This window comes from Gambusia affinis, linkage group LG03 (genome assembly GCF_019740435.1).
Source record: "Gambusia affinis linkage group LG03, SWU_Gaff_1.0, whole genome shotgun sequence".
Classification (NCBI taxonomy): Eukaryota; Metazoa; Chordata; class Actinopteri; order Cyprinodontiformes; family Poeciliidae; genus Gambusia; species Gambusia affinis.
The window spans coordinates 19,315,682-19,329,409 of record NC_057870.1 but is presented as its reverse complement, the minus strand read 5'-3'; the positions used below and the strand labels follow the sequence as shown (position 1 = coordinate 19,329,409).

Sequence of the window (13,728 nt, the reverse complement as noted above, 5' to 3'; positions counted from 1 at the left end):
GGCCACTTTCAAACCTTTCCACTTTCTTCACATCTCATTTGTCTCTCCTCTTTTCATCCTGCCTCATTTATCTTCTACTCTCTCTGAGGCATAAAGACCATATCCTCTTTATCAGTGAGCCGCAGCAGGAGCATGTCACTCTCACTCCACCCTTTACTCTCATCATCACTCCTTTCCTCTCATCGTCACTCAATTTATTTTCTTTCTCACAACTCCACAGGTTTCATCTTTTTTTCTATGCACCTTTGCTATGATTGGAATATTTAGTTTGTGCACCATCAGGTTGGCTTTTATGTGTGCAGATTGCTTATTTTTCTCTTTCAGATGATCCATAGGTCAATTTTCTTTTCTCATTTTTTTATATCTAATTTGATTATTGTGTCCCCACTTCTTCAAGAAGTAGTCATATATCTCGTTCATTTCCATTTCCTGTTTTGCCTCTTTTGTTATTATTATGATGTCTCTAACTTTGCTAACCATGCACATCTTTCTGTTAGTGATGACACAAGTTGTGTTTTAGTTATAAAATCACCACTATGTTGCATTCATATCTTGATTGTATCTAGGTATTGCCCACAAAAAGATTACGGCACAATAACGTTCATTAACTACGTATTAACTAGGAGATAACATGGTATAAAACTGAAAAGCAACAGTTAGTCTGACATCTGCTGCTAAAATATTAAGTGATAGTTAAGATATGCTAACATTTGTCTTGTGTTAATTTTGTTATATATGGATGGAATTTCTTCGAGTTCCTCTCTGTGACCACTGACGAAGGTGTTTTTCTTGCAAGTGACGGAGAAGGTGTAGAAGCAGTCTTTCAGCCAGATGACAAGACAGCGTGCAGCAACATGTAGGGATCAGAGAAGACCACCTTCATTCCAACACTTTTCCCGTGAGGTTTAAAAGTATATTTGTAGAAATACTTAACACTTTTTCTAGTAGTGAATTTTTTAGGTCAGACACTGATGTTTGATAAGTGGGCTTGGCCTTCTGTCTCCTCTCTAATTCACCTCAAAACTGTTCCTTTGTGTTATTGTCAGGACTTTGTGCAGGCTAATCATCTTTTCATCCATGCTTTTATAGAACTTTTGTTCATTAGTACATGCTTATTATAGGAAAGGACCAAATGAACACTGTTCCAACAAAATCAACATTTTTCAAAATGCGTTTGTACGCTGTATCTTTCCTTTGATGGAAACTAAGCAGTCAAAGCTAATTCCTGAAAGTGACACCACACCATAATTGTCTTCCCACCAAAGCTTCAATTTGGCACTGTACAATACACAGTAATCACCAAACCCAGACTTGTTTATTGGATTCTCAAAGAAGTGTGGTTGTTCACTAAATTCAAACATGTCTCCACTTAATAGCTCAGTGGCCTTTATAACACTTTACATAGTACTAGAGAATGTAAGGACTTATATTCCACAAAGTTCTCTATAATGTTCTTGAACTAATGTGAAGGCCCAAGATATTTGGAAGTCTGCAGTGACCCCATGCTGAATGAGTTGCCACTTCACTGTCGAGTCCCTTCTGTTTCCTACCACTTCTACTTTATTGCGATACTTTGAAGATTTGACAGTTGAATGTTTAGTACCAAGGAAATTTTTATGAGTGGTCTTATTGGACAGGTGGCATCCAATCTTTAAAAAAGATATTTGTAGAAACAATTGGTGTGCCTGATTTTACAGACCTGTTGCCAAGGAATTGAGTAGAACATCTGCATTTATCTTTTGGAGGAGTGTCCACCGTTAGCAATGTGGTGTAGTGTTTAAATGAATAGTGAGGTGTAAGGTGAAAATGTTCTATGCTGCATCTAAAATTGGTATTTTTGTGCTTGCAAAAAGTGCAGACAGTGCAAATACATTCTTGGTCATCCATTACTAGAATCTTTGATGTTGAATAGACTGTTGCATAAATGATTCATTTGAATAGAGTTCTGCCCTACTTATATTTCCTTAGACATGTTTTCAGAGCAAACCTGTGTTTATCAAAGCATTATGCAAAGTTTACAAAGCTAGATATGAACAAATATGACAGATGGCAGATGACAGAATGAGCAAAGTAATTCATTAAGTTATGTAATAAGTAATTGACCCTAAATTTAATGGGCTTTGCCAGATTTTGTCAGCTGTAATAATGCAGCAGGCCCAGGCTCTTCAACACTTAAATGAATGAAAGAATAAATGTTTGGGGACCCAATGAGGCTGTACATTTCTGCTGAGTCACACAGACGGTAGACAAAGAATTTAGCCTAAACATCTTCTAAGTTAGCACCCAGCCTTCCCTGTCCTGAAGAGTCCAGGCTGATGAAGGCAGTGTAATGGTGTGGAAAATGGTCTCTCGACATAATTTGGTCTCAGGCAATCAATCACTGCTTAAATTACACTGCATGTGTACTGTTGCTGCTAACTGTGTCCACACAGTCACAGTTTACCATGTTTTGGTAGATGGAGTCTTCTAGCCTCATAATATACAGCAACACAAAGCAAAGAATAAAGTGCCTCTTTTCAAGAAAAGATGTGCAGCTCAATCTTTTCTTGGTTTTAACACATTTCAAATAAAATGGAAACCTTGAGTGATTATCTCAGGATAACATAAAGCTTGCTAGACATGGGCTAATGACAAATATCACTTATAATTTATAAGTGACAAGCTTTTTTTTAATTTCATTTTTTTCATCATTATCGCTAAATCTATGGAAGCCTTAAAAGACAGGTGAGTTGTTCTACTTGAATATTAAGGTGGAACAAAAAATACCTGGTACAGAAATCCATCCATCCATCCATCCATCCATCCATCCATCCATCCATAAGTTCTGTGCTGCATCTAAAGCTTTCTCTCCTGTCTCTGTGAAAGGCAACATTTCTACCATATTAAGGTAAAATAAGTACACAATAAAATGTCTACTTCTGAAATATCCATGTTTTATTGATCTGGTTTTGATAACTTGCACAATGACTTGCAGCTTACTTAATTTATTTTTTGCACAGGGCAGCTTATATTCAATATCACAAAACCTAGGTTTATAAACCAGTTGAAAGGCAGACATATTTGATTTATTAAAGCTTCCTTGTAGTATTATCCCCACTTAAATGGTTTTCTCATCCATACAAGACTCACTGCCTCTTTTATAATCATTATATTGGCTAAATGTGGGCTTAGAGTGACTTGTTTTGAGAAACACAACTCCCTAAATCAAGTTTGACCTCTTTAAGGCAGCTTATTGGTCTCGCTAGACATTTAGAAGCTGTCTAGCTGGTGAAGCTGTAAAATGATGCATTCTTTTTTTTAACTGAGGAGGTTAATATCAGCCCCCGCACCTTCTGCTGTCAGCATTGTCTTACAGTTCATAGATTACACTTCAAATATATCATCCACTCCCAGCACTTCTTGCGTCACACACTTTCTGTTTGCACAGTCGTGCTCATGAATTGTATTTTATGGAGTTAGACATAAGCCGCCACCGGATATGAGATAAAGGCTGGAAAAGTACAGATGGTTGCACCATTGGCCCTACTTAGCAAATGCTGTCTTGATTTAGTTTCCTCAGATCTTCTGCTGAACTACAGTTGTGCTTTTTCACCAAACTTGTTAGAGGAAAGGCTGTTACTGTAAAATTAGATAAAACTAAAATAGGTTTAGGAACCGGTATCCACTTTTTTTTAACCAGAATTTAACAGATCTTAAAATATCTGTCAAAAACGTCTGTGTTAAACCAGAAATGCACATACACTGGAATAAACATCCTAACATCTTTTTCATTCTATTTCCTATTTTAAGTCAACCTGAAGGTGCCACATTCATCTGTTCATAGACTTCTTTGTGATTAAAAAACACTATGATCCACCATAGTCCAGTTATCATACTGTACAGGAAGGAAACCAGTTTTGTGCCTCAAAATTTCACATGTTTTCATATAAAATGTGTGTATGAATTTTGGAACAAAAGGAACAGATAGTAGTTGAAGCAGATATTTTGGGTGACGATTCAGAGTAAAACAAGTCCTCTGTTGACACAAACTGAAGCAATTACTCCAATTTATTACATTTCTACTTTGTAGCTCCTCTCGTGGTCAAAGTCCATGTCTTTGTCCAAAAGCATGTCCTGTGGTCTGGACAGATCAACTTGAATCGTTACAGTTGGAGAAAAAAATGGTAAAAGTGGGAAGCTTGCAGGCTTGAGAACATGACTTGGCTAGGACAACATGAGGGGGTGTAGGGGAGAGAGGTAATAGAGCATTATTTAGAGATGAATACATTTTCAAAATCCCAGGTTTGGTACTTCAGGAAGTTAATTTGTGTATTTTGTATCATTAGATTAACTTTGGTCTGGCCATGATAGGCCCTTAACACAATGATACAGCCATCAGCATCAGCTGCGTCCAAAGTCTGGACAGTTGGCCCCCAGTGGCAACAAGCTGTGGTCAAGCAGGAAGATTATGAGATGGTACCTGTCTGGTAACACTGTGTGATTGGTTTTATTTCTGTTTGTTTGTTTTTTTCTATTTAAATACCTTTGGAATTGATATTAAACACATTATCTGAGGGTTACACACCATACATGCCTCACTCTGATGTAGATTCAACAAGAACCACCTTTAATATGTCAGTGAAGATCATATAAGGGTGTTTTTTTCCAACTCAGCCACAATTAGAGTTTCAGAGGCCTGGTAACACACTCACACATTCAGCAGCAGGGTTTCAGTCCTGTTCAAAGGGAGAGATGTACTCCACCCAGATCATTGTGGTGAAGGCAATTATGCAACTTAGATGGCAGTTTTTCCATTAGGCCACTTTTCACTAGTTTGATTGCACAGCCATGTCAAAATAGTAATTAGAATGGCAAGTGCTGTTTCTAATGATCCATTAGTGACTAAATATTTTCATTACATCATTCTGCTTCTGCATCCCTTTCTGTGTTGGGAGTTCTGATGTTCTTTCATTCATCCTTGTGCAGCAAAGAGTCCACATTCTTCTTATTGTTTTGACTGGAGTAAAAACTAACTTAAGTGAGTGACAGAATATATTTAAAAAGCAGACAGTGATAGAAAATAGATCCTATGTGATAGTTAAAAAGTAAAAGGTATGCTGTGATTGTAGTTACTTTATTTACAAGAGGGTAAATGAATACTCAGCACTTCATGTTTGAAAAGTTTTATGTGTCTAATGATGTTGACAGTATTGTCCTTGAGTTTATTTGCAAAGCAGTCTCTCAACCTTTACTGTGCTATTGTTTGCCTCTTCCCTGGCTTCACTTCAGAGAAAACAAATGACTGTTTGCTTACCCATAGAAATGTATCAGCTCTAGTCAGCCATCCAACTTCCCTGGCCTTTTTTTCACTCTGTTGTCAAGGATTGTTTTTCCAGTGCTTTCCTCTGCATAAGATGAATGGCTGTGACTACATATACTGAATCACTTTCTTTCCCAGTTCTTTGTTCGATGTTTATGTAAGACTTGGAAATGGCAACATGTCTGAGCTGCTTTCCACTTCACTTTTTTGTTGAAATCGACTTGGGTTTTATTGATCCAGGTGCTACATGGTAGACTTCCTAAAACTCGCTTATGGTTAGTTATGTAAATAACCTCTCCATTAAAACAGAAATCTGTTTGTTTATGTCAAATGACCTGTGTGTGACTGCTCCAGTCTGTTTGTATTGTGTTCCACCAAGCAGTTTTATAACAAGAAGTCAGTTTATAGATCTTGTGATGCAAGATTGCTTGGAACAACAAATCGAACCCTACATGGTTTGTTTTGCAGATGCTTTGATAATAAATGACTAAATTAAGGGTCTTTGTGTAGAGAGTGAATTATTTATTTTCAGTTCAATTAAAAAATAACCTATTTATTCCAAAGGGAAATTAAATGTTGCCGTAGTTCATATCAACTCCGTCTCTCCAAGGAGTCATTATTGATGGTGATGTTATGGTCAGGAAGGATCTCCGGTAGCAGTCCATCTTGCAACAAATTTGATGAGGCCTCTGACTGAAAACAGTTGCTGCATGAGTGTCTCATGGCTGTCATGACATGCTAACAGCCCAGGACGGATGGTTGTTGGCCTGCACCGCTAATCCACTTCATGTGCTTTTGCCACTCCTCTTAAAATCTCCATTTGTCTGAATGGTTGTAGAGCTGAGCAGAGAGATGGAGTCGGGGACGTTATCCTTGCCCATTATGATCGAAGGAAGGGATGGTTTGAACTTTGTTCTTCTCTCTGCTCTTTGATCCTGCTCTGCATCCATAAAGCCTCAATTTCAACACCTATGGGAGTCGAAATAAAATTTAGATTTTAATCCATTAAAAGAAAATCCTATTTCTTCACATCTGCAATAAAGGAATGGAATCTAAATTTTAGGATTTTCAACGGTTAACATCTTTTTAAAAAGTTCAAAATATTTGTAATGTAGTTTAATTTTCTCTGAGTTATTTAGCCACAGTGCAACACAATTAAAATATCCCTTTAGTTGTGATTTTGACTGGTAAGCATTTAAATTAAACAGAATTCCATCAAATTGAATTTATTTCAGTAATTAAGTTCAAAAAGCTAGACCTTATAGATTCATCGCATTAATTTTTTTTAATGTTGTGTATTCTGGATTACAACAAATAAATACCAAATATTAATCTTCTTGGAAAAGTATTACTACATAATGCCAGTTTAAAACTGATTTGTGTATTTCTTGTGTTTTTTTTTTCTTTTTCTCTCTCTCTCTCTCTGCTGCAGTTGGCCCTGGAGGACCCGGTCCATAGCGTGTCTCTCCAGCAGTTTGTCTATGAGAAACTGAAGGCACAGCAAGCCATGATGGGGGACCAGAGCTTTGGGGTCCTGATGGAGACAGTGGACACAGAGCTTGTCAGGCAGCTTCAGGAGTTTCTGCAAGCTCTCTGAATATGAAATGTTCCCTTCACCTCCTTACACAAATGCTACGCTCTACCACCATTTAAGGAGAAAAAGTACTAAAAACGTTAACCATCTACCCAATGTGTGAACTCTTAATTCAGACCTTCCCAGACTATGCCTTATCTATATTCAGCCCTAGCCTTGTCAACCACTCTTTGTCCCCTTCGATGTAATTTATGGGTGGCTATGTATGTTTAAAGACTTTTAAAACACCCACATGTAGACATCACCACAAAAGAGCTTCCATTTAATTCTTCTAGTTTCTTAACTTTGGAACAGGTTGACTTGAGGTGGGTTAAAAGTTAAAGTATGGATGTTGATATTGCAACAGTTGGAACGTGACATACAAGACTATGCTGCAGGAGCCAGAACAGAAGCCTTGGACTGTTTTTCAATGGTAGGGAAAAGACCTGCAGATTGTAGCAGATATGTGTTTAAAAAAAAAAAAAAAAAAACCCGAAGGATCTGAAACTGTTTACAGAAACTATTCTTAAAAGACGAAACAGAAATGTAATTTTGTATGTATGTAAAGTATGAATGATGATTTGCATGAGAATTTTTTTTTTCCTTTCTAACTTTGTTATAAGAGGTCAGCTAGAAGTTACTACTGAGCGATTGTTTTTTGTTTTGTTTTTTTCTGTCAGTGAATACATTTTAAAATAAGTTTGTTGATTGAGTGTGCTGAACCACGTTTATATGTATATACTTACTGCTGCTAATAGATGGTGTCGGAGCACTTTAATAACCAAAAACTGTTTTCCATCTTTTTTTTCCTTCATTGTTTAGCACAACAGTTGGGTTCTCAGAGCAGAACTGAAGTTAGCTTAAAAACTTTTTTATTTCTTTTTTTTTTTTTTGTATTTTGGTGAAACTTAGCACCAGATACACACTGTTAGGTCATGTTTTACATTTCATCTGGTTTACTCAATTCATTGGCTTATTAGTTTTTGGCTAATCACTGAAAACAGTCCAGCTGATCATGCTGTCGTGATATATTTTTACAGACCAGTTTTATTTAGAAATGAAGATCTGATAAATGTGATCTGAAAGGAGAACCATTTGGTTTTGATATTTCCTCAGTTTAATTACTTAAGAGGTTTACAAAATGTTTGATAATAAATTACTAGACTTTTGCAGATCTAAGTACTTCATTCAGTTTAATTTGGGACAATTACCATAAATTGTAAATATAAATTATATCAGAAAAATAGCTTTATTAAAAATTAAAAGTCATAAAATGGGAAAGAGTCCAAACTGAAAAAAATATGAACCTCTGTCCTGATTTAATATTGATTCTTTTTGGATTTATGGAGCAAATAATTGCCTTCATTACATTTGATTTATAAGCAAAGCTAAGATGATGATCCAGATTGTAGCTCCTTTGACACTGTCAGAATTACAGCCGTATGCTTTCAGCCTTTCCTATTCCTAGAACCTGAAAGATCTTTTCTTTACTTGTCTGTTCAGTTCTAAACTAGTTTAGCTGTTCTTAAATTGTTTATTCTTTTTTTAACTTTAGTGATTAAGTTTTGAATGTCACATATACAGTAGGGAGTATGTTTGTTTTTGTTTTTTGGGAAACTATTCCTGTTTTTTTTTTTCTTTCTCAAGCCTTCAATAAAATGAAGTCATCAGCCAGAGCAGCTGGGAACTTATTTTCTCCAATCTCTGATTTTTAGGATCTGCATTTCTGTAAACTCTAACCCACCTGGAAATGTTTCAAATATCTAATACTTTTTACTGTCTGGCTTTGTTTATTGTTTTGATTACGAGCATATTAACAGCCTGACCCTGACAGCTATCAAGTTTAAGAACATGTGGTGTAAATATACTGAATTGGTTTAATGTAAAACATTAAAGGAGACCTATTATGCAAATTTCCCGTTTTTGTACTTCCATTTGGGTCTCTACTGCTTCTCGAAACAGTCCAAGCACTTAAATAAATACCTACAGCTGTTTTCTGGCAATAAGTAAAAGTTTTTGGGTGTTTTACCATTCAGAAATTGTGCTACATTGTTGATCATTGTGGTAGAGGCTCCACTTCTTCTGCTTCTCGTTCTGACTCTGAATCAAAGATGTACAGTTGTACATTTACACATCCGGTTGCAGTGAGAAACTAAAAATGGTAATCTATAACGAAGACAAATCAAAGTTAAACACAATCAATATTTAGTAACCAGTAGTTAATGGATTGATCTCAGGAGCTTAGTGAATTCCATCATACAGAGAGGTTACCATGTATGAAAAACATCCAGTGGGGAAATTTCACAGTAAACTGTTACTTGGTATTACATCCAAGAGAAAGCATTTAATCAACATCTCCACAAGGTGACTGGTCGGGTAAACAGTGCAGAGGTCACTAACTTACTGCAGAGTCGATGGCTGGAGATCCAAACTTCATATGTCTTTAAAGAGTGTATGAAGAACTTCATAGAATGGGTTTCTATACCTTTATTTGCTCAAATGCAAGGCCAGCTGTTGGATACACTGGTCAAAAGTTTACCACCACTGGTCTGTAGGACATTTTCTGTTGGAAAAAATAATCAAGTCTCTCTGTCTGCATTAGTTTGGTGTGAGGATAGCACTTTCTTCACTGCTACTTTACACCATCTGAGGTGACATTGGGTGCAGAGGGAATGATGGTGTGCAGCTGTTTTTCAGGAGCTTATCTCAGCCCCTTAGTTCTAGTGAAAAGAATTCTTAATGCTTCACCAAACCGAGACATTTTACGAAATTGCATGCTTCCAACTTTGTGGAACAGTTTGGGGATGAACCATTTCTTTTCCAGCATAACTGTGAGCCAGTGGACAAAGCAAGGTCCAAAAAGAAATGGATGAGAAAGTTTTGGTGTGGAAAAGCTTGACTGGCATGTGCAGAGTCCTAACCGCAACTTGACAGAATGCCTTTGGGAAAAATTAGTGCAGAGAACTGTAAGAGGTTCTTGTTCTCTGCTGGGAGGATGGTCAAAAAATTCAGTCTTGTAGAAGACCATCACGCAAGGGTGAAGCCGTTACAGCTGCAAAAGGTGGGCTGGTTTCGTCTTTAACCTTATCCATTAAAAATGTGATGCCACTCATGCAAATGTGAATGAAGCAGATGGGTAAATACTTTTTTTTTTTTTTTTTTTTTTTTACAATTTAGTCTATATTCTATTTCTGTTGATGGGATTCAGACAAAACTTTTTTTAATGTCACTGACATGACTTCACAATATATTCATATTTTGCATATTTCGGTAAACCACTTGCATCATTTAAAATGTTATTTTTTGAATAGACCTACGATCTGATGTGGACAGGGACGTAGCTAGAGGTGTGGTCAGGCTAGCACTGGCCACCTCTAGAAGCTGATCAGACGCCCTCGGTAAGTCATTACAACTAGCGCAAAGATGCGTGATTTAAATATAAGATGTGATTTATGGTTTTCATTTCTGTCTACATGCAAGGCAACATGCAATATGGACTCTCTCATTATTACTAAATGTTTGATAGTCTTTTAAAAACGGCAATGACAATAGGAGTAGTTTTCTTTGGGATCAATTTGCAAAGCCCGACCTGCATGTTCTAAGGATGAATGCCAAGAGCAAATGTTTTTTTGTTTAAGAGTTTATGGATGCCCTGATAAAACTTTTCACACCCTATGGCCACCCCTTGTATAGAAGAGCAGTCCCACCACTGAATGTGGACATTTATTTTTTTTTTTTTTTACTGTAAAGGAATATGTGTAGGATAAAAATCAGATCTTTGTGTGTCTGTCCACTCTTTGTGGATGCCTCTACACATAGTGGGAAGATAACTTTCTCCATGCATTTTATGAACAACAAAAAATTTATTGGCCAGACAAAGTAAAATGGAATAAGGAAGAACTGGCAAACTTATAGTTGAGTTATTGGTGCATCACAGCTAACAACAAACAAGGGGTTCCAGCACACCTAAAGAATAAGTGAGGACAAATGTGCTTGTGAGAGCTCATCTCAATATTTTTTCACACTATCAATTTACCAGTCTGGCCATAAAAAGGACATTCGTAAGATTACACCAAAAACAACATACTAAGATAATTAGAAAAACTGAACAGCAACAACTCAAAACACAGTGCAAAGTTCTACTCTACACTCATGCTCCTGACTCATTTACATCATTGTGCTCTTGGGTACAATAATGAGTTGAGAAACAAGAAAACATTATGGAATATAGCATAATTGTAGCCCTAATTGTTGATGTTTACATGATGAACTCTTAAGAAATTCTTACGCCACATCAGGGAGGAAAGTTTGAAAGAAAATACAGTTTGTAGTTTGGTTGTCAGAACTATAAACCAAATCTCTGATTAAGCATTATTAAAAAGTACTTATTAAAAATCCGGCATCAGAACAACCAGTGCAAGAAATGCAAGACCACTGCAACTCATCAACTATTCTAGTAAGGGGACTCATAAAGCGAATGGTTTAGCCAGCGGTATATTTCATCTCAAAATACTAATGTGGATTTCAACTAAAATACATTTCACAAAATGGCATTCAAAGAATGTCACTTTTTATTGCATTGTGTGTGTTTGACTTATTGATCTCACATCAGGCTGACACTTGATTGCCTTTAAGTAAAGAGGTTTAAGACAATCAGGAAGCTTTCATAAGCGATATGTTGGATGAGTAAATTGATTCTCTTTCAATCTGTCAAATTTCCCCTTTAAGAATTCAGACTTAATTCCATCCATCCATTGTCTTTACCCACTTACAGTTGTATGCTGTGGAGCTGGTGCCTAGCTCCAGTTTCTTTAGGCCGATAGGCGGAACACACCTTGGACAGATTGTCCATTCTTTACAGAGCTGTAACTAATGAAGAACATGGTCAGACAGAGTGAGAGCTGCAAAGACTTTCAGCTTACATGTTGGTACCAGAGGTCAACTCTGATGAGCCTCAAGCCCTGTTGCATGCTGCTGTGGATAATGAAGCTTAAGCAGAGGATGATGATGATTATTAAATCTGTCTAGATTATTGCTTGGAATTTAACATCTCAATTATTTCTAAGCATTCTTGTGCCTCGGGAAAGCTATATTCTGCAGCTCATGCACCAATGGAATACATTAAAATCTAATGAAGAATACCAAATAAAAAAAAATTGCCTAGAAAACTTTTCTTGTTTGACTCCAGGGATGTGATTATTTTTTTCTTGCTTCTTCCGTCTGGTGTGAACTGGAAGTGTGGCAGTTGCACTGATCGTACTACAGTTTCAGACGTGATTGTCTTCATAACTCTGTCTCTCTGGCATTCATTTGTTTTGGAATAGTGACAACATTAAAGTTGGCAGACCAAATGAAGGCTTCCAACTCGCTGCCAAATTAAAGGTGCTACTTCACAGCTTTCAAAGTGTCTGGATTGGCTTGACCTACTCTACTGTCTTTGAGGCAGCTTGATAATTATGTTTTAGTTCAGATTTCTAGTCTCTAACTTGATTTTGCTTGTAATTGGCAACAAAGTCTGACTAGTAATTTTATTGGTGCTATAACGCATCATAGCACAAATTATTCATCTAAGCCTCTCTGTGGAGAGAAAATAACATTGCTAGTTTTGAGAATGTTTTTGTTTTCTTTATTCTCATGTTCATTTTATTGCAGATTTTTCTTGAACATTAAAATTGGGAACTTTCCTCAATTTGGTTTCTGTCTACTTCTGTCTAGTTTGAAAATGTTTTTTTACAGAAAAGTCAAAAATTGAATAGAATAGAACAGAAATAGCCTTTATTGTTCCACAATGGGAACATTTCTGTGCAACAGCTGCAAAGTGACAATTAATCAAAGTACATAGATTTACATAAAGATAGAAATATGCACTGCATAAAAACAGAATGTATAAAAAATGCTGTACAATAAGGGCAAAAGTCCAACATAAATACTGTCTAGCTATAAAAAATATTGTCCAAAGGAATGTGCAACTGTGCAGTTTCATTAAAAAATGTGCGAAATGTGAATACATATTTGAGCATTAAGACAGACTATTGACAAAAAAAAAATCCTGCATCACCAGAGATATGATACCATCAGAAATATAAATCAGAATGAGTAAAGTTTTGGTGACACCAATATGTAAGTAGTAATGTAGCTCCTTTCATGTGCTGTTTTTTGTGGAAAAATCAGTAGAAGCTGCATCATATGGTAACATTTTCTGAGATTGAAGCTGAATGGTTTGTTCCTTTAATCGTTTCCCAGACTCATCCACTTACATTGTGTGGCTCAGTTCTTTGCTTTAGGTTGTGCAAAGTAAATAAACTTTGCTCACTTCTCAGACATCTGCCCTGATAAGATTACCTACAAATAGCTGTGAGTGTTTTTCTTTCTAAGGAACCAGAACACAGAGGTGCCAGTGGCTGCCATCGACCCATTTGTCTTAATTGGTTGAGAATGAATGTACTTCCGGCTAGTGGTCACTTTAGAGGCTTATAGAGCGTGAAGAGACTATTAGTAATTCTACACTCATGCTCGCTTCTCAACCTGCCTTTTCTTCCTCACCAGTGCTATTAATCCCACGGACTCCACTCATTCATCTTTCCACAGGTGCTCTATCTGCGGAGCTTAGCATTTAATTGTTCCCTGGTGTGCGTGACAGAGAAGAGCGAGAGGATTAGTGCTAATCAATGATTTGCATTCTTTATTGGATTACTTTCTGCCAAAATTACATAATTAAGAAGCGGCATGTTGCTCTATCCCAAACTTTGGGACTTGCTAATTCATTTATCCTCTTTTTATTCACATTGGTTTTTCCACGTGTCTCCCAAGGTCATGCAGATACATTTTCACTTATTTTTATACAGTTCTGCTCAGA

At 36.6% G+C, this 13,728-nt stretch overlaps 1 protein-coding gene across 3 annotated transcripts in view; it reads left to right on the top strand.

The window, feature by feature from the left end:
* ipo11 (importin 11) overlaps positions 1-8,785 on the top strand; it is a 109,879-nt gene extending 101,094 nt beyond the window's left edge. For 2 of the 3 annotated variants that reach the window (XM_044111193.1, XM_044111194.1), the window contains exon 30: positions 6,732-8,785. In XM_044111193.1, coding sequence (XP_043967128.1) covers positions 6,732-6,896 — 165 coding nt within the window. In that variant the 3' untranslated portion in view covers positions 6,897-8,785. Of the gene's footprint in view, positions 1-796; positions 861-6,731 lie in introns of those variants that run through there. The other variant, XM_044111195.1, reaches the window with a different exon arrangement.
* Positions 8,786-13,728: the final 4,943 nt, after the last annotated feature.